At 43.4% G+C, this 21,977-nt stretch overlaps 1 protein-coding gene across 2 annotated transcripts in view; it reads right to left on the bottom strand.

Moving 5' to 3' along the window:
* The window catches only part of AKAP12 (A-kinase anchoring protein 12), a 31,949-nt gene extending 10,261 nt beyond the window's left edge, over positions 1-21,688 (bottom strand). Inside the window, exons 1-2 of one of the 2 annotated variants that reach the window (XM_030021303.2) lie at positions 21,364-21,688; positions 11,560-11,746 (exon numbers count right to left, since the gene is read on the bottom strand). In XM_030021303.2, coding sequence (XP_029877163.1) covers positions 11,560-11,746; positions 21,364-21,501 — 325 coding nt within the window. In that variant the 5' untranslated portion in view covers positions 21,502-21,688. Of the gene's footprint in view, positions 1-8,437; positions 8,531-11,559; positions 11,747-21,363 lie in introns of those variants that run through there. The other variant, XM_030021304.1, reaches the window with a different exon arrangement.
* Between the last annotated feature and the right edge of the window lie 289 nt (positions 21,689-21,977).

The following is a 21,977-nucleotide window of genomic DNA, read 5'->3' as shown; positions in this document are numbered from 1 at the left end:
GGGTTTTTTTGTTGGTTTTGTTTTTGTTTTGTTTTTTTTTTTACTTTAAGGTAAACTATGTGAGGAAAAAAAAATATTTCTATCCTATCATTACTCAAAGAATATACAGAATATATGTAATTATTCTTGAAGCAAAGCTCAGTATCCTTTCCACACAGAGAGAGACCTCTGAGGGAAAAGGAAAGGAAAAAAAAAAACCCAAAACAAAAAACTGCGTGACCTAAAACGATGACAAGAAAAGAAAAGCTCATTTTACAGCTCTGTCCCAAAAGAATAGTAAGATATGAAAATGCCCATGGGAAATTTCGTGTTTTTCTGAAAACTTGTAATCCCCAAAACAGTTACATTACAACATAGTTGTTTTAAAGACCATGAATCTTGGACTTCTCCCATACATCACATCACCACTACAGCCAGACAGAAACCTCATCTACAGCAATTCCACATTGCTTAAAATGAATGAGGTTGTTACTATGCAAGCAGGTAAAATCCTACCCTCCACTGCTCACAAGTCTTTGTTTGCTTTATCTCTTTCTTGAGCACCATTTGAGTTTTTCCTTCAGGACGCTAGCAACCACCCTCTCAGTCTTGCTGGGACAATTTAAGTATTATCCTGCACTCTGGCCATGAGCTGCCTAAATTCACAGGCTGGCATATAAATTAAACCCCCTGAAATGCAGCAGTTAAGAAGCCAGCACACATCCAGTTTAGAGCACAAAACTGCAAGCTCCCCGTGCCCCAAATAAGTAACTTTGGAGGGCAAAGGTGGAAAAGGAACAAGGACACCAAGCCTTTAAGTTCTGTCATTTAAACACAAAAATGAGCAGGTAAAACTGCTGTTGCCTATGATAAGAATTTTAATAATAGTAATAACTGTGTGATGAACATGCACGATGACAAACAGGACAACATGTGAAGATAAAATCTACAGCATGTTCAAGACACCAAAAGATTCTTGGGCTTGAATACTGCCAGGGTTTCAGTTTAACGTTGTTCTTTACCCTTGATTTTGTGCAACAGGTGAAAGTACAAGGCCATGAGGGAGTGTACTCTTCTCTCTGACCAAACTTGTTGGAATGCTATGGTGACAAAATAAAATTTAAAAAAATTTAAAAAATAATCAATGTTAAACAGCCACATCCTGGGAGAAGACATGGCCCCTTTCTTTTAAGTTGTACACGTGCTACTTCAATGCCCACAGACATGCAGGAGACAGCTTTCAAAAGTACATGCATCATTGAATTCCCCAAAGTGATTTAGTTTTTATTTGGTCCATCTTTAAATTGGATCTAACTCTGCAGTTGGCCCTGCTTTGTGCAGGGGCTGGACCACTTAATCTCTAGAGGTCCCTTCCAGCCTAGACGCTTCCTCGATTCTGCTTGCCTAGGTCCCCTTTAGGAAGAACTGCATCTTTATAAGCACATAGACAATGCAATCTAGGTAAGGCTGAAACATAACTAAATAATAAGCAAAACTAATTCTACAAGTATACTGGCTTCTAATAGCTACGTAGAGGGCAAATTATGTTTATATTCACTATCAGCAGCCTACTGGTTGTTGTTTCTCAGTTGACATAGGCAAAGCTTTTTGTTTTTCTCTAACAGTTTAAAATTATTTACTTCAGTTGTTAACTCCTAATTCACTTAAAAGTCTGACCTCTGATAACACTCTAGCTCCCTGAACATTTTAAAACACAGATGTTCAAACTGAGTAATTTGTGAGGGAGCAGGGTAAGAAGAAATGGACATTTTTCTGAAGAAGCCAGGATTATTACTGCATTGGTAATATACCTCTTGCAAACACCACAACACTCCATGAGCAAAAATAACTTGCTGTGAGAACACTTCAGGCTGTGGCAGGGTGGGGAAGGGAAATAAGATTGTTAGCACAACTAGAAGCAGCAATAACACATTTGAACTCACTTTTCATTTTAAAAAGGTTACTAAAGAAAAACTGATGTGCTTATTTTATTACTATTTTTGGAGTCTTATGAATCAAACATTATGTAGTTGTGTGCTGAAACTATACAAGGATAAAGGCAAGGAACTGCTTTTGTATCTGTGTTCATTTATTCCTAGGTCCAGAAATAAATTCCTTGTCATTTCTATCAAACTATGTAATTTAACAGAAAGCTTATCACGGCTTAACGGGAGCTCACAAAGTTAGAGCCATTTCTTCAAACACTAGGGTACATATCACGTATTCTATAATTATTTAGTAACAGGTACTTCAATACATTCTTCAGTTTGTCTACGCTGAAAGTAATTTTTGTGGCTGAACCAGCTATGAATTTAAACACTGATCATTTAACATTAAATAACAACTTGTTCATGAGCAAGACCTTTTAACGCCTCTGGTGGAAAAAAGGTCTGTAGAGTCTCCCTTCTGTTCTTCCTCGGTCCTGCATTAATGCCAATGTGCTTACCCTTAGACATACGGAAATATGCATCTCCATCTGACATGGCTTAGATAAAGGTAGAACAAAAAATGGGGCTGAGAGCCAGTGGGGAATGCTGGGTCTAAGTGGGAAAGATCAGGAGCTGGAAGGCAGTAGGAGCAGAGGAGAAGCCAAAAGGCACTCATGGCTCGCGCAGGCAACTGGTGGGCGAACGCAGACCTACCATGTTGAAAATCTTGAGGTTTCAAAAAAATTGTAGAAAGTTTTTAGTTGCAGTTGAGGCTGCATTGCTTTTTTTATTTATTCCTAGAACACAAATTTAGTGTTTAAGAGGAGTTTCAAGGTTTTATAGGTAAACAGGATTACTGTAAGAGCGGAATATATAGAATATGAATGCATGAGGTATTCTATTTTCAAAGTCAGAGATAAGATGCAAGACTAATGTATAAAGGCATCTCTTCATATTCATGATAAGCATTCAAAGGATTTTTGCTTATTCTATTTATAAAATGATGTGTTCATAACACCCTAAGATAAAGACTATGTCTTTGTAAAATGCTTTGCAGGTGAAAAGAGCTGAGTAACTATTACAAAATCTGCAGGTATGGGTATGTATTAAGATAGCAAATGCAATCATAAAAATAGGTAAGACAGAGTTTAGAGGCACGGTGATAAGCTTTCAAAACTGTTAAATCAGGCTGACAGTAATTAGGTCTTCCTCCTGAGTCCAGCAAACATGCTACCTTGCAATACTTCATTGAATAAATTGCAAAAGGAAAACTAACAAAAAAAAATATTAACTGACTGAACATGTACTTTTAATATCAATCTGAAAAGCTGCAACTATGCTACACATGTCACACTTCCATCACTCCCTCATAGCACAGGGTAGGTATACTTGTAGACTTAGTCCAAGCACTACCCCTTCAATTCCACACACAAAAAAAAAACCAACAAAAAAAACCATATAACCTGTCCAGAAGGTATTTCATCCCCAAGGTAACACAGAGCTTGGATGTCAGCTGTTAAGTGACCTGCTGCTGTTGCTCCCAGTCTCTACTTTGTCCACTTCCTTCACATTTAAATCCCTGGAATAGTCTTTTAAACTGAATTTCTGATGCCCTTCCTCAGCATTTTTGGAGAGAGATGCCATTCAGGACATCTGCCTGCATGCTGCCAGCAGGCTGCCACTGTTGTGTGACAAGCCTGCAGTGCAATATATATGCAAGTCATATTTTCAGAAGATATACCCCAAAGAGCATTTTTATATCCAGTGGGGCACAAAAGAAACAGAAGACCCGAGAAGTCAACTGTACACGCTGAACTTTATATTTAGCAGTCGGATTCTTTAATGACATTTTTATTAATGACATTCTTGGTGCCCAAACATTGTTAGCACACTTCTGAATGCAAAGCAAACAGTGACTAATTCCACTTGGAGAGACTTGGAAGTCATTTACACAAGGTATTGTTGTTAAGAGTACTGTAGTATGTCACTACCACAGGTATTTTGGCAAGACAACTGGCACTTTCTGAATTAAGTCATTGAATTTGAAAGCATCTTTAAGAAACACAGGAAAGCCTCATCAAAATACCTACCGGGGAAGAAAAATAAATCTAGTAAAACACTGCTATGAATACAATTTCTTTAGGTGTGTCCTGAGCAGGGCTGCACTTCACCAGCTATGTGCTGGTCAAGAAAAACAATACAATAAAAATATATCCAGAGGCAGTGATAAAAATCAAAGGTGATATCATAAAATTGATTCACTTTGCTACTTAAGTCCACTGTGGCTAAGAACTAACGCTGAAATTCTATTTTAACTGCTTACGTACCAGTTAAGCTTTCAAACATTTTTAATTGAATCAAGGTGCTGCTTGTGTTTTAATAACTGCAAGTGTTTTTTTTATTATGAAAGAAACACATGAGATTGACAGTCTTAGGGAATCAGAAGTGCTTGATTTCACCATTTCATAGGTAGCTTAGTCCAAGGCAAGAATTTATTTCTGTTTTATCAGAAGTATACTGATCAGATGTTGGAAAATTAGTATTTTCAGAATGACTGAATTCCTGTCTCATGCCATTAAAAATGAAATGAAAAAATAACGCTTCTCCTTTAGTAGGCTGACAGACACTGTTGGCAGTGCAACTCAGCTGCTCCCACCATCTCACCTGCCTCTAGAAGTGAAAATGTGTTTCTCCCCTGGTAGCTGCCAGACAGTTAAAAAAAAAAAAAGAAAAAAAAAAGCACTCCAACTGCAAGAGTTAAATCCACAGCACTTCATGTGCTCGCAGTCAACCATGTCAACATCTGGAGCTGGTTGACTTTTCCCCCTAAGGATTTGCAGCACGGCACTGGATTTTTTCCATGAATTCCCTACATTCTCAATCTCTCAGATGGATGTCACACACACACAGCGCCCGCCTCGCAAACTCCACTGGCCATCGAAAGGCTCCAGAGTACTTTGTGCTGTTTTCATTTATTCAACGTTTAAGTATTTAGGGTCAAATCGTCCTTTTGGTCACATACACAATATTCTCAGTAGGTTTCCATGAGTGTAAATGAATGACAAAGCCATAAGGCTGAAGGGGTATTTTACAATCGTTTGCTTCTGTTGTACCTAGGTTTGCTATGAATAGGACTTGTAAAAAAACACCTACTGCTCTAAAACTCACATGACACGGAAACAGGACAAGGCAATTAAAAAAAATAATTTGAACCGAGTGTCCATGATACACCAAGCTTTTATTTGTAAATGCAGTTTTTCCTTAACTACACAATTCTTCTAATTATTATGAGAAACATTTAAAGACAAAGTCAAGAAAGGGTAAAAACTGATAAGGATGGAGAAGCAGTAATTAGAAAACAAAACACAGATCGAAATTACAGTATCTACGAAAACTTGCCCTGAACAGATTTATTTAGAATAAAATAGCCATTTGGAATTATCAGTGAAATTGAATACTTTAGCAATTAAAAGAAAAAAAAAAAAAAGGCAAGCTGTGCTTTTAGGTTTTCATTGCAGAGGGTAAGAACTGGACATTATACCACAAATCCTGATTCATTTAACCACAAGTTTCAGGTGGTTCAGTTTAATAAATCAAACAAACACACCACCCACTTTGCAGTAACAAAATAACACAGAAATATGTCCAGGTGTTACCCTTCTAACAACTTTTTTTTTTTTTTTTTAACTACAAGGTTTAAAGTCTGACACTGCTGCTTCTCGACAATATATTTCACAAATTCTTCCCTCCTTTCCCCACTATTCACAATATTTGTTTCCACTTCAATGTACAAATAGTTCTTTCATGGAAAGCACATGCTACTTCCTTCCCCATTCTAGTCACTCAATTATTTCTAAGGACTGACTCGCCATGTTAATTGTGGGGAGGGAGTTCTTTCAGAATAATTAAATAATGAGGGAGGATTTACAGAGATTTTTGCATGCTAAATTTCACACTGCATACATGCAATTAATGAGCTTTCTAATCATGTTGTTCTTTCAAAGCTTTAGAAACAAACATTAAGTTCACTCTTCAGTTCTCTCATACTTGGGTGGCAACTGAAGAGTTATGTTTAAAGTCTCACATACTTTTGTGTCCATTTTTAAAAACGGAAAAAAAGGAAGAAGTTGCAAAATAACTGTAATTTTCCATGACTTAGAACTCCTTCAGAAAGCAAAAGCAACATCCCCAGAAAAGGACACTGTACATAATCTCATATGAAATTAACTTAAAGGAAAGCACAATCATTTCCGCTGTGATGCTATAACATTCCTCGCAAACCTTTATTTTTAGAAGATTTTGCTTTAGCTGTGCATGTCCGCTCCAACCTAGAGACCAACTTCTCAAATTCCAGCGAGGGAAGTTATATATTTCATTCATTCAAGATTTTAAGATATTTCTTCTTTCATTTCAATGTTTCAAGAAATAGCACTAAAAATAAAAAAACAGTGAAGTTCTAAAATTGGTTGGTTGGTTTGTCTTTAAACCAGAAGGGTCATTACCCATGGCTTGGATATACAGTTACTGTAGTTAAAGATTCTTCATTAAATGACCTCACAATAGTAAACTGCTCTCAAACCAGTCCAGCTGTTCCGCTTGGGAACCAAACCGGCATGCTACAAATATTTATGAAATTTTATGGTTACCCATGCTGTCCATGTCTCACATTCAGTGAATTGATTCCGCTTTTTAAAATAAAATGTATTCACCAAGCATAAGATAGATGCAACACTAGCACTTGGGTATTTGAGGGAGGGGAAAAAACAAACACACAAAAAAATCTGCTCCGCTAGGAACAAGGATGGGATAAGCAATGCAGGTCAGTAAACATCGGGATGTTTTTGAGAACCCCTAATGATTAATGAAGATGCACAATGAGAAACAGATTGAAAATTTTCTTTATCAGAACGACTGCATACAGAGTAACACAAACATCATAGACAAACTCACCACAAAGGAGATGTAGCTGCATCTTGGGCGAATTAGACACGATAGCTTAAGACTCTCCCGCATACCAATACGGAGAGGTACTCTGTCCCTTCAAAGAAACGGTGATTTGTACTACAAGCTAGATGCTGTTCTTGCAAAACGCACTATAGAAGCAGTTGTGCTGCAGTGAAAAACCAAGTTTCCACAAGAGCTATTAAATAAGGAAAACCTCAAACGATCAAACTATGCAACCTTATAAAGAGATTGCTTTTGAAAAACAGTTTAACCTTTAATTACTAACAATAAAAGGAAATAAAAAACAAAAAATAGAGAACCCTTGAGGAAAAAGACTCAGCATGTGATAAGCTCATTAAACATCAAGTTTATTGAAAACCCTATTGTAAACAGGGGTAGGATATCTCCTCTCCTACTAACTGATTCAAATCACGTTCAGTCCTCCCCCAGGTCAGCTCCAAACGGAGCCGGACTTCTACAGGCTTTGTTGTCAATATGTATTGTAAAGCTAAAGCATTTTGCATGAATAAACCCCACTATTTGTTGAATTCATTCACTAGCTCTAGTAAATAAAATATAAGCAAGTAAATAATTATTAATACAATGAAATAAAAAAGATTTCCTAGATTGCTAAAGACATACATCATCAATCTGAGAGAAATTCTGATGCAAATTAGTTATCTTTAGGGAAAAAAAAAAGTGGGGTTTGTTTATTTAAATTTCATAATGCCACTTTGTTTCCCAGAGAAAGACACAAGTTTGCACAAAACCAGTGGCACAAGATAATGTTTTTTCCATTTTAATTCTTTGCTCCTCCAAACACTATTCTCTTTTCAGACAGCTCAATTAGTTTACAGTATTAGCTCTCGCACTGCAGTAGCTCATGCACTACTTTCTTAAATAAGATGTACATAATTCGGTGCACACAGCGTCGAGTTTTCGGTATCACAGGCTGGGACCTTGCTGCCACCCATGCATGTATACGCACCCCCACCCCACCCCCCGCCACGGTGTTAATCTCCTCTGGCTTTTGCTTCATTAAAATTAAAACAGCTATAGAGCAACAGCTTCATTTCTTTCATGCAAATATTTTTACAACATATAAACGATGCTAACTTCTGCATTTTCCTTCAAGTTTAGCTCTTAAGATATTTTACTGCCTTATTGCTCGACTAACATAAAATAGCATCAGCAACGCAGTCACCATCTTTTCCTTCTGTTCCTCAATTTCAGATACTATGTCATATTCTGGTACTGCAGAAAACAACCTAGTGAGCCTCCTCAAATTTACAAAAGCCTTCTAATACAAGCACCGCATCAAACGTCCAACCGAAGCGACACGAAGTTTTACAATTTCGGCAGCCTTCGCTCGGCAACGGTTCTGGCTGTGACAAAAGTCTGTAAGCCAGGCCGTTGAAGCCCCGCTGCGCGCACTGCCAGGACATCTCCAGTGAAGTCAAACACTGCTTCGCAGAGTGCAAGGCGCGCTCCGGCACGCGCGCCACGGCACGCCACGCAGCGTGACGTCCCCAGACGTCACGCACCCAAACCCGGGCGCTAACCTTCGCCACGCCACGCCGCCTTACCCGTCATCGTTACGGTCCCCAGCATTTCTGGCCTTACGCTGATCACGAGAAACGTCCTCCCCACGGTCTGAGATTCCTCCAACGTGCGTGGCGGGGGACGCCGGGGCGGGAGGGGGCGGCGCCTGGCCCCGCCCCGCCCGGCCCCGCCCCGGGGTGGTGCCCGGCCCCGCCCCGCCCCGCCCCTCGCCCGCCCGGCTCTTCTCCCCCCCCCCCGCGGCACGGGCGGCTGGCAATTAAAATCACTGCGCCTCGAAGTACCCGTCTTGAAACTTTCGCTGCAAGTATTTATTGGGTCCCCCCCCCCGCCCCCGCCACGAACAGAGGAGATTGCGGCTCTGCAGCAAGGAACGGCCGCTCTCTCAGCGAGGGACCGCTTCAGTCCTGCTTCTGTAACGCCGTCTCCAGGCGTTTGCCACACGGTATCCAGCCCAAACCTCAACAGAGGCCGGCTAAAAGCCCCAAGTAGTTTACCCCTCATAAACAACAACAAAAAACCCATCTGAAACACTTTTGTTTCTCCATACTGAAACAGTTGCTCCTTTGCCTATTAACAGCCACTTCGGGCTTGGGGTTTTTGAATTGGAATTCTCTACAAGGCTACAACAATTACAAATTGTTGCAACTTCTTCTGTCCAGGGTTTCAGAAAGGTATCGCTCTCAATACTTGCGGTGTAGTGATGTAATGCTCCAGCAGCTCTTACTGCTAGTAAACAGGGACGCAGTATGATAAAATAAAATGTAAAGGATCAGTATCTGACATAGGTGACCTCCCGTTATAGCAACGATACTTCTGTGGATTATGTTGGGTATCTCCAAAGTGCTGAAGATACACAGATACCTGGGCCAGCCGTTCACAGCCTTTGCCTGTGGCTCTGATTGCCAGCACCAACTTCCCTGTTAATTTACCAGACTTCCCAGTTAATTCAATCTGATAGTGGCAACTTTGACAAGTCTGGATCATTTCTCACATGGTCTTCTGAAAGTGAGATTCAAATAATGACAACAAGAACAAACCACCCGACCCAAAAAACCTTCAGTGATAAACATTCCTTTACTGTAGGCAATTACCCGTGCTGGCCTCAGTCCTCAGCATCATGATGCTTTATTTCTGATTTTATAGACTTTGCAAACAAGATGAAATAAAGAATGAGTGGGGAACGTGAAAAAGTGTAGAGCTAAAATGATATATATCTCTATGTGGAGAGATACCCCTGCATAGAGTGTTTAAGAGATACCTCTTCCCCACCCTTATTCATCTGCCTAAAGGCATGTGGACCAGACTCTATAAGGTCCAGAAGGGTGGATATAAACAGTTATGAATGTCTGAATGTAGTCTTTACTTGAAGAACTATCTTTTCAATGCTTGACCAGTCAGGTTTTATCTGTCTCTATGGATGATGTCATTTTCAGCTATTGTTACCAGAAAGTACATGTTGCATCGCCTCCATAAAGGGCTTTTTTACTTTGAGAGCAAACCCGTAGAATTATTTTCCCTTTCGCATAAATTATGCTACCACATAGGCTTGGTTCCACTGACAACCATAAAATGAATCCCAATTAAAACAACAACATCACACAACCACATGAGAGATGACTATCAAAGAAAGCAAAGACTTTTCAGGCGGTCTACTCGCATACAAATTCCTAATCCTAACTACATCCACAACACACCATGCATTTGGTCACATGTAACTGTCTGCATTCAAAGGGAGCTTCTCACCTCTTCTTCATTACACATCCTGGGAATGCAATTTCTGTACAACTGAAGCTACAACCCAGAATTATTCAACAAGAACTATAATCTTTGACTATCAACTTGAAATTCATGCCCTTTAAAGGCCTCCTCTGTTACTTGATCCAGAAGTTGAATACCAACATGAAATCTTCTGACACCACTTCAAGTCATCAGGTATTTCCTCTTCCTTCATGACTGTGTTTAATGAGTATCCTCTCTCGACCCCTATCCACTTGAGAGTAAAATTTTAAAGAGAAGCAGTGTTTATCATGAGTGAAAGATAAAACGTTGCATCCCATTTTTACAGTGTCAAAAGCCTCTACCAATATGATTAAAAAAAAAAAAAGAGCACAAAAGCTCAGCATAAAATACAGTAACCTTCTATTGGGCTAACAGCATTACGGCAATTAATCTGAAGACGTGGCAAAGAATTGCCTTTACTAGAATTCAAAGCCCAAAGTACACCAAGGGCTACACAAATGCCTTAAGCTGCTCTACAGGCTGGCACTGAGGAACGTGCTCCATCCTACCCTTTCCCCATCCCTCCCCTGCTCTCTCACACCAGCATCAGTCGCCTGCTCTGACTCCCTCCCCCTTGCCACCTCTGCCAAAAAGGGCAGCGTGCTGGGTGATGGCCGAAGCGGATCTCTCACCCCGCAGCTGCGAAGGGGAGCAGAGGAAAGGGGACAGCAACAAGAGGCTGACGAGGGCGGGAGAGGTGGGCTGCCAGCTTGCAGAGCAGAAGGAGCAGCACGTTTCTGACTGTGCCGCAAGGCAAGAAAGAGATTCCCAGGGCAGAGCAGACAGGGGTGCCTACGATGAGGAAGGTTTTGTGGTGAAAATGCAAATTGGAATAAAAGCAGTAGGAAAGGGAACTTTAATCAAGGTAGAGCCAACAGATCAGCGGCCTGTCCCTTCCTCTGAGTTCAAAATATGTTTATTATCATTAATATCACTAATGAATGAACATAAAAGGATTTCTGCCCTATGAAGGAAGGGACAGGCCTACGCAGCAGAAACTCCTAACATAAGAAGCGGAAACTGAGCTGTTCCTTCAGGTGAATGGTCGAGAGACTGACAGCAGGCAAGCAGAGTGACCGCAGGGTGCGCTGAGAGCGGAGGACCACCCTAAGGGGGAATGGGTAGCATCCCCCACCACCAACACTGGCAGCTTCACTCCACAACCCATTTGTCATTGGACCTCTGCTATAGAGAAAACATGTCCCAGCAAAACAACACCCTAGAAGAAGCACTTGAGCAACCAAGAGATCACTTGAATAATGACCTGTTCCCTAGGAGACAGCTAGTTGAGCCCCATTTCAACTTCTCACTCCATTTAGCACGCAGGCCTCTAGGCTCTGTCCATTGAACACAGGTTTTTACTTACCATTTGTTCCAGCAGCCTCTGCTTGCTCTCCGGGTGGTTCTTGGTGGGGCGAAGCCACCTCCGGCTGCTGCCCGTCCAGCTCCTGAGGTGCTGTAACAGCTCCTGGCTGCTGCAGTTCCTGCGGTGGGGCATCATGCTCCGAAGCGTCTCCATTAACATCAGGTACTGGTAAACTTGCATCTAAAATCTGCGTATTGGTTGAAGGACGGTAGGGAAGGAGAAAGAGAAAAAAAAAAAAGGAAGATCAGTATTAGGCCAGGTTTTTTTCCCCCACAGGATATTGTTCTTTCATTCTTATTTTGCATATATACATGCAAGCATTTTGGGAAACAAATACTTCTGTGCGGTATTCCTCCTTTTCAAAATTATTAACTTTAATAAATCAAAGTAATTCTGTGAGAAGAAAACCCAAGACATAATCTGGGACTATTTATTTTATTGTTCTCCTGCATGAAATATGCAGAAGCAGCAAGTTTTACAGAAAATAGCCTATAACCTTGTGCAGAAATTGGTTTCTAGCATGAAGGAAAACTCCAGGATAACGCGAATCTAGCCGATGGAAAGCTGTTTTTCATTCTTCAAAATGTCTGACACAATTGCTCTGATGTATGCATGAATCCTGTCCACATTACAGCTTTTGGTATCACTCCTCTGCTGATGTGCTTATCTTATCATCATAAACAATACAACTTCAAAGAAACTGAACTATTCAAGACAGAAAGCGGAATATATATAAATATATATATATATATATAAATCCCATGAGGAAAGCCAGTGAAACTGGGGTTAAAACTAGAATTTTTGGGCCTCAGTTATTAGGCAGAGATTATTCTTACAGGGGGGGAAAAAGCTTGGCAATTCTTTGAGACTCTGCACTATAATACTTTAAATATTTTTTCTAGATTTGCTAATGTGTAAAAAAAAAAAATCTCTTTTTCAGCTTCCACTTTTGATACATGTTAATTATTTTCAGAATTTGTATTGGCTTGCCATATAACAAGTAAGATGCTTTTTAAATAAAAATATCCTTCTGGAAGTATGAAATGTGTTGTTATCATTAAAAGAATACCTCCCTACCCTTTAATTATTTGTTTAATTAACTAGCTTTCCAACCGATTGTATTACCTTCCAAGAGAAGCCATTTCAGCTAATTAACCACGTCTTAAATCTCTATTCCTGAAGTGTAGGTTTAAATTTCCTCTGGTAGAACAGCAAACCTTAATTACATATCATTGTCTTATTACTCAGCTGTACTCCCCAAATACTGCCATCAAAGCCCTGTTAATTAAGCGAAAGAACCACAGATACATCCCATCTTTCAGTGTAATGCAACATCCAAACGCTTGAAGCGCCAAACTGGGATCAGAAAGGTGCCACATTCCTGACGATTCTCTTCCAAAACCCACTAAAAGAAGCTTCTGAATGAGGAGATCCATTTATTTATTTTTATTAGCAATTAGCCCGCTGCAATGGAATTTCAATCAACATACAAAGTGCCAGGCAAACAGCTTTCCTCTTATCATTCAACCCCCTTTTCATGCACCAGGCGGGATCGGAGAGAAGCACCTACCCCCCCCCACCCCCTTCCACAGGCAACGAAGCGCGCATTTGGGTTGCCAGTTTTCAGCTCAGAAGCCCTTAATTAAGCCAAATTGTTTCCACCTGGCATTGCTGTGCTCCTCAAAGCTGCCTTTCACAGCCACATAATCCACCTCACGAAAAAAGACCCCATTCGGCTCTACTGCCAATACCACAGATGGAATAATTTGGCTTCAGAGTTTTCACATGCTGAGACCAGATATTAAATAGAAGAAATACGGAATGGCTCAACACTCAGATTACATTCCCGCTTCTCACATCATCCTCCTCATAAATCTAAAACACAGGAACTCAGGAGGAATAAAAATGCCACACCACCGAACAAAGGCATGTACACTCTGGGAAGCTCTTCTGCAGTTGCACACAGCGTTAACTGAATGGTAGTAACCGATTAAAGACTAGCAACAAATAGACACAGAAAATAACAACCTACTTCTTAAAGAGCTTTCAGATTCTTCAATACAGATTTATTAAAGGACAAATTTTTTTTTAATAGTAAATTTTACTCATTCCTTCTTGTAAGACAACTGCTAGTCCTGCAAACACAAGAACAACCTTAACTTTACTGGCTCTAAGGGCACTTGGCTATCTGAAGACAAATCCATGGATGGATTTCAAGATGACACCCTCAGAATTAGCACCAACAATTCTTTGAAGTCACAAGAAAGGCAACAGCACTGAATATCTTAGCACTCCTCACCTTATTCAAAGATCTCCTTGCCTTTCTTTCCAAACCTCCCCCAGTCAGCAAACCATTTTAAAGCTAGAGTCACACATATAGACATACATGTATAGACACGTAAAGTCTACCATTTGCCGAAGTGTCTAATATGGACGTGTGGACTCTGCAAGGAATCAGGGTACAAAGGGACTGGGTACCCCAATGCAGTACAATTCGTCTCCTTTTCAAATTGAGCCCTGAATGTTATGACAAAATATTAACTATGGTAACATTTCCCCAGCTCTGAATTTATTTCTACAGTCATCATGCATTCAGGAAAACAGTGACTATATATCATCCCAAAGACTTGTGACCAAAATTCAAAAGTCACTGGATCTAGCAGATAACCCTTTGGATCTCTAAAATGCTGCGATATCTTCTAGTACAAAGAACAGAATTAAATGTAAAAACATTACTACATGTAAGACTATAAGCAGTTTTTATTACCAGCTAGTATAATTACAATCCCTGTTCACTCTGTACATAAATTGAGTTTTGAAAGCAGGACCCATCAGTCACAACTGAGTGAAAATGTAAATACATGAAAAACCTCAGTATTTTCAAAATTTGACCAGACCTGCAGTATAACCCTACCCTGCCAGGGAATAGGGACCTTTTTACCCCAGTCTCTTGGGAAAGCGTTTAATGAGATTCTTGGCCATAGGAAGGCAAAGTTAGATTTTCAAATCAAGTGTTCTGCTTTAAGTAATTGAATAATCAAAACTAATAAAACAATAGTATTTTTCACAAATTAAAATGCGTGCAAAGTAGAAGAAAATATGCATCTTTGGGGGGATTGTAATATGAACAGAGACACAATAGCATCATTAGTTTTGGTTTTTTTTTTTAAAAAAAAAAGCTTTCTCTTCTAAGAAAAGTTGCTCAGGCTCTCTATGAGGGTCAGTGGTCTCTCCCACTGCATTAGTCCTCAAAAGAAACTAATTTCAATTTTCACTCACATTAACTGCTTCATTTCTCTGAAGGGATTTAACCCGCAGTTTAGTCCAATTATGGCTAATTTAGTGAGCTGTTGTCTTAATTCCATTGCGAATAGCTGTAAAGCTTACACAAATATAAAGTCACAGTTTAAAGAGATGGGTGAAAACCTTAAAGAAAAAATTAACAGTATTAGGAATCTCGTTATTCAGCTCTGTGTATTTATCTCCAGGTAATAAGACATTACAGTTGGCAGGTTTCTCAACATTTATCAGGTTTCTGCGGCACACATTCATCCCTCTCCTTTGATTATTAATTAATTTATGAATGTGTTGTCTCATAAATGCAGGAGAAACCAAGGGGAACTGGTTATCCGGATCACTGATCCTTCAGCTTCTTCATTCCCAAAACAAAGGGCCATCAGTGAAACAACACTTCAACTTCTGTCATGCCACTACTATACATCATACATGTATTTTTTTTAAAGATTTCCTTCATATCCACCACAAAGGTGGAAGCAAAGGGCAGACACACAGCTAATGAGACTAAAATGCACAGGGCTTGTTGCCCACGTCACTCTAACCATCAGCAGCTTCTGCTCCATTTTGCGTATAGCGTTAGGTGCAACTATTGGACCCCACTAAATGCATACAAAATTAAAAAAGTATAAAGAAAACTAACACAGAGAATTACATGAGATACGGATGAACAGCAGGTCCCCGATCTCTCCTTGTACGTTAGCGCACGCTTCATTCATGCGCTATCCTGGAGGGGCTAGCAGCACCCAGCTTCTTCCCCCAGCAGCAACCACCACCATTCCCAACATTCCTCGTACCAGACCCAAATCATTCCAGGGATTCCTCGCACCAGGCCCAAACACACCAGAGTTAATTTTGCCTCATTCTGTTAATCCTGCTACACTGATTCTACATTAGATTACTAAAATAGCCAGATCCAGCTGTCTGAACAACTGAGCAAACGAACATAATGGTCTCTGATATTTTTCCTGAAGTTTAATGTTGAAACTTTGGGAAAGCTTGCAGCACTGTTGGTCTGCTCAGGGGGTCTGCTCTTAACACACACTGCTTCATTAAAAAGATCTTCAAACACCAACATTTGGAAAAAACCTTGCATTTAGGTCATTCCAACTCTTTGTTCACAGCAGTTTGTCTTGTGTTGCATTAGCTAAGGCATCAGAGGTTTGTGGGACGTTGCAAATTCCAGGTGGAGAAAACGTAAGGCCCTTACTCTACAAGGCACATAACAGCACACTTAATTTCAGTACCTTATTTCTGGGTAACATCTCCTGCAGACAAAGCCAAGAGCCTTCTCCTTACCTTTCAGTCCCTCAGATCTATCCTCTTCTGTCCCAACTCTCAGCCTGGCTTCGTTGTGTCACCTCGTTATGGACGACTACCTTCAAAATCCACATGGCTAAACCAAACCTGACAGATTTTGCTCCCAAATCATCTCGGTGATCTCTTTTTGCAACCTGTGAAGGAAGCATTACTCCCAACCTGTCATTCTGCTCCACACCTTAAGCCTGATCCAACCCGAGCTCCTTCTCAGGTCTCCCACCTTTCAGCGCTTTCTGCACAGCAGTCCTCGGACACCACCTAACCTCACCATTCACATAGGTACAACTCACCCAGACGCTAAGGATCAGGTAGAACAAGGAGGGAGCACAAAGCAAGTTACTCCCCTTTCAGTAACTGCAACCAGGGCTTGCATTTCCATCCAGAAGGCTTCTCAAGGACACTCCTCTTTGCATCTCGTTAGCCTCTATCACATCAAACACAAGCTAATTACCTTGGCTTTCAAAGTGCCCAGGCACTCCCTCTACCATCTTCCTCTCATCTCCTGTACGATTAGGGGGTTATTTCACACTTTTGTTGGATCCATTAGGGGGTTATTTCACACTTTTGGTGGATCCATGACACCAGTTTCCATTGTGCATTTTTTGAATTAAGCATTTTTATGTTTTCTCCCCAGCCACCCCACAGGCATGGGCAGACCTCCAAATCTCACCACCTAACTACACCAGTCTCTTCCTTCCCAGTTGGAAGGGAAGTACGTAAAGGGAATCGGACCCTGCTGAACCAGGAGAACCCTGCAGCCTCATCATTCAGACCAAACCCCTCAAACTGGAGCTCTTAGAGACGCAGCCTAGAGACTTCCTTCTGGTACTTGATTAAGCTTAGTTTTACCATTGCTAATGTAGTATTTTCAGGCTGACTCAGCTCCCTCACCCGAACACAGTTGTTTAAACAGCAGATGTAAGTCTGTCCCAGCTGTTATTTGTCAGGCACTCGGACAATAAGACATTCTGACATCTCAGCTGGTAACCTCTTTAGAAGAGACAGTTCCAAATATTTACTGTCTAGCAGACACTTGCTCTCATTACAACGCAGGTAGCATAATCAAATTACTATGCAGAAATGGGAACCATCCTGAAAACACCATTTGAACGACTCACTGCTCTTGAGCAGGGGCCCTTGCATGCCAGCAAGCCAGGAATTCACCGCACGACATTTTAAAGCCATCAATTCCCATAAAAGATTCTCGCTGCCAAACCTAGATTTTGCTGCAAGCATAGCTTATTAGCATGCCAGTATTTTTCTGGATTCTCTCTTTTAAAAGTTTCCCTACTTTGTTTCAGGTAGCTGTTCCAACACAGCTCTGCTCCTTCAGCAGGGCCACAAAAAGAAACCTGTATTAAAACTGGCACCTTGAGCTTCTAAATAAAATAAAAGCGGGGTGGGGTGATCGCAATTGCTTTAGCCAAGATGTCGGCAGGATGACGCAGCTCTCCTTGCATCACCCGCGTGGCTCGTAGCTGCTTTCCGCCCCACGGGACCTCGGAGGGCACCGCTGCGAGGGGAAGTGCGCTGGCATCTTTTTCCAGCTCTCCCTGATGCGCAGCATCCAAACGGGAAGCGTGTCACTGCCACGAACAGAGAAGGAGCTCACAAGATGGAGGTGCCCGAGCCAATCTCGCCATGTGCTGCCACCAACAGTAATGTCACCCAGCTCCCTGCCCAATCCCGGTCACAAGGTCCTGCACGCTCCCCTGCACCTGCTGCTTCTGCTGTCCAAGCCCCAGAAGCCATACATCTTGCTAAATCAGCAGAGAATGACCTTGCCAAAGAAGCTGAACAGCTTTCTAGGAGGGGGTTAGCTCCTTCAAGGAGCTCGCCCGGTGCCAAAAGTGGACAAGGGCAAGCTGCAGGTGCCCCAGGGAGGAGGCAGGAGCACAGGACCCATTCCCATCAGACACCTCAAAGCTTTTGTCAGTCTGGCACGCCCGAGGTTTGTCTGGTCTCCTCTGTGAGGCAAAAAAGATCTCGTTCCTACTTCTAGCACTATTATTATTGAAATCTGCTAAATCCTGCTCAGGCCAAGCTTCGAGGCCTCTGTGCTGCTCAGGGCAGTCTGACAAGGAGCTTTCACAAACAGACAGGGTCTACCAGCTCACTGCCACCAGCAGGGAAAGTATTTTACATTTCCCTTCCTGCCCTGCTGCAGATGCTTGCCTTGTCCTGGCTCTGGGTCTGCATCTCACCTGGGCGTCATAGGAGTCAAATGAACTCACTAATACATCGGGGAACTGACCTGGAAAAAAAAAAAAAAAAAATATCCAGTGTTTCCTGAAGGGTTAGTGAGTTTAACCTGCTTACAGGAAGGCAAGGCGAGGACCAGACACAGTGTGAGGTGGGACTGCATCATCCAGGGCAAGACAGGGAAGAGGCATAGGGGAGGAAGAAAAGGAGGGGAAAAGAGTATTGCTGCTCAAACAGCAAGGAGATAACCCCATCAGACAGATCAGCCTTCTGTGGGACCACACCCTGTCCCTTGATTTCAGCAGGACTTTGGGTGTCGATTCACAAATCCCATGAATCCAGTTCAGGCATGCAAAGGGATGGGTGCCTCCAGCACCCTCCCCAGCAGAGGGGCTTCCTGCAGCAGCGGGGTGCCTATGCAAGATCAGGAGCAGCTCCTCCACTGCCAGGGTTTAAGCCTTGTCTGCTACAGTAAAAACCCCCACCACTTTCAAGTCCCAGTAACATGCTGGGCTGGAAACTCTGAAGCTGCTTTACGTGTAATTCACCAGCAACCTGTGAAAGGATGGGGTGAGGTCCTCACAGCCGAGGTCCCAACCCGCTGAGCCCGCATTTCACCTGCGGTGCTTGTGAGCCAGCCCCCAAAGGCTCCTAGGATCTCTCGCACTGTAGACCAAGTGCTTTTAAAGGGTCACTCGCATCTCCTGGGCTGTGGAAGTGAGAAACACTGAAACATGCCCTCCCCCTTCCAGTAACTGGGACACCTCAGAAGCTGGTATCTGGCCAAAGAGTCACATATGAATCACAGAACAGCTTAAAGACTAAAAATTTGGCCCTTTCTAGAAGAAAAGGCAAAGAGGTTTTTTGGCTTGTACAAAATACAAATATATCATGAAAGAAACTTGATTAAATATTTCAAGGAATTTCAAGTGACAAAAAAGCACAACTGCTGTGAGATTTTATAACCTATGTTGGACTAGTTGCCTAGACAATTTGTCTGTGATTGACTTGCCAAGGCTCACTCAAGTTGGATTCCATTAAAGTCAGTTTTCAAAGTTTTTCTTCTAGAAGAAGGGGGTTGTGATAAGCGTTTTAGTTTGAAAAGATGCAAGAAAGAAGACCATCCTTCAAAATGTCCCCCTTCTGCAAACAAATTAGCTCTTTGGCAGATTTCTCCTGGGGCATTGCAGGATCTGGTAATTTTCAAATTCAAAGGGCTGAAAGTAATAATGATGAAAAATCGTGTCACAAATCTGCATGAAATTACCTTACTGTAGTAAGAACGGACTAAACGAGATACAAAAAAAGTATGATCAAGCTTCATTAAAAATTTGTTTCTCTTTTTATTTAGTGTAATGGAAGGCAAAAATAGCCGGTTTAGAAGAACAGTAGTAATAAAAGTTCTTACAGCAGTAAAATGATAACAGAAATTCCCCACACCTTTAACGGTTCTACAAGGTAAAAATCTATTAGAAAACATTTTTCCTAAAGCATAAAAGACATAAAACACAGTATTAGTAATAATAATCTATATTTGAGAACAGCATTAATGGCATTCTCTTTTTTTTGGGTTTAGTTCCCATGACTGGATAAATAGGGCTATGAATGTTATGCCCCTTCTTCAAAGCCACATTATCTTCATTTTTAAACAACCACAGTAGCCAAATGCTTGCCCCCTATAAATTTACTCGCGTCTAAATTTCAGCATCTGAATTCTACGATTGCCCAACACAACTGCTAAACGTTTTGTTAACCAACAACAATCCCTGATGCTTATTTGGTTAAAAAGAAAATAAAATAAATCTCAGTTAATTCAAAGTTCATTCTCAACGTGGTTTTCAAATCTGTCAAAACATGCACAAGGAGGTCTAGTGGCAGCCAGGAACTATGGGAAATTCAACTTGAAAGTTAAATCTGAACCACAAGGTCAAAGAAACAAAGTCATAACCAGTTCTCAAGCTCTAACACACCCACGCACCAGCTACAGAAACTTCTGAGTGTCCCTGCTCTGAGGACCCAAACTCTGAAGAGCCTACAGAAGGGGATCTCGGTATAACGTGGTATTATTGCTCTCCTAACAAACTAACGCCTAACCCCAAAGCAACGCTATGTCAACACGTAGATGCACATAACCTCCCTTTCAGTCCCAGAATCCCCTAAACGCGCCTATTCCAGAGGGATAAATGGCTTCATTCATAATCTATTTTTAAACACCAGACATGTTTTAAAAGAATTTCTTTCAATTCTTCAACGGCTTTATTAAAAATAACACATACCTACAGCTCCTTTACTCCCTACTGGCTGAGAGTTAGCCAGTCACTCCCCTTCCCCCCCCCCCAAATCGGTATGACACCAGGGAGCACGAAAGCCACGGCTACAGCCCACCCGGGGCGGGGGGCTGCGGCTCAGGTGAGCCTGGGGCTGGGGGAGCGGGGTGCGGGGACACCCCCACGCCACCCCCGGGGCTGGCGCCCAGCTGAAGACACCGCAAAACCGGCGGGCTGGCCGCGCCCCGACGCGCCTCCCACCTGCACCCTCGGGAGAGGAGGGGGGGCGGGGGGGGCTGCGGAGCCCTGGGTACCGCTGCGAGCCGGCTGCAGGACCGCAGTCAGGAGGTTTCTTGGCGCAGACCCCGCCGCGGGTGGGTGCGGCCCTTCTCCCCCCCGCCACGGCCGCACACAAAAGCGGCGGCCCCCCCCCCCGCTGCCGCCCCCGCCCTTTCCCCCCCCCCCCCCCCCCCGCCGCCGGCGGGAGTTTTATGACTGCGGCGCTGGCCATGGCGCAGTCCCGGCCCCGCAGCGGCCACCGCCGCGCCCCGGCTCCGCGCCCGGCCCGGGGGGGGGGGTGGTGGTCGTCGGCCGCGGCAGGTGCCCGCCGCCGCGGCGGGAAAGTTTCCCCGGGCCGGGGGTGCGGCGGGAGCCGCCGCCCCGCGTTTCCCCCCGGCCCCCCCCCTTCCCTCCTCCCGGCTCCCCGCCGCCCCTGCCTTACCTTGGCGGGCTCCGCCGCCGGCCGGGGCGCCGCCGCTTCTTCTGCCGGCGGCAGCTCCGGGGGGGTGCGGGGGGTCCCGGCGGCGGCCCCGTCCCCGTCCTGCGGGGCGGGCGGCTCGGCGGAGCTGCCGGCGCCCATGGCGCTGCCCCGCGGCCGTGCGGAGGAGCCGCGGGCGGAGGGGGGGCTGGCGGTGGGCGGAGGGCGGCGGCGGCGCAGCCGGGAATGAAGGAGCCCGGCTCTCCGCAAACTCCTTTAGGGAGCGAGAGGAGGGGAGAGGGAAAAGAAAAAAAAAAAAGGAAAAAAAAGAGGGGAAGAAGAAAAAAAAAAAAAAAGAGCGAGCGAGAGCCAGCGAGGAAAATCACCTCCTCCCCTGGTCCCCCCGCCCGCCTGCCTCTTGCTCCATCACATGAGCAGAGCCCCGGACACGCCTTGCAGCATCAAACCGGGCTGATAAGGAGCGGCCAAGGGGGGCAGCGCCCAGCCCGCCGCCCCGTCGGCCGGGGGCCGCTCCCCTCGCGGGCACCCCCGGTGCTGGGGGGCGCCGCCCGGCCCCCGGCCCTCCCCGGCGGCACCGCCGCGCTGACTCAGCGTTTCAGCCCCCTCGCCGGGACCGG

This window comes from Aquila chrysaetos, chromosome 8, assembly GCF_900496995.4.
Source record: "Aquila chrysaetos chrysaetos chromosome 8, bAquChr1.4, whole genome shotgun sequence".
NCBI lineage: Eukaryota > Metazoa > Chordata > Aves > Accipitriformes > Accipitridae > Aquila > Aquila chrysaetos.
Note: the sequence above shows the minus strand (reverse complement) of the source record. Positions and strands in the feature narration are given on the sequence as shown.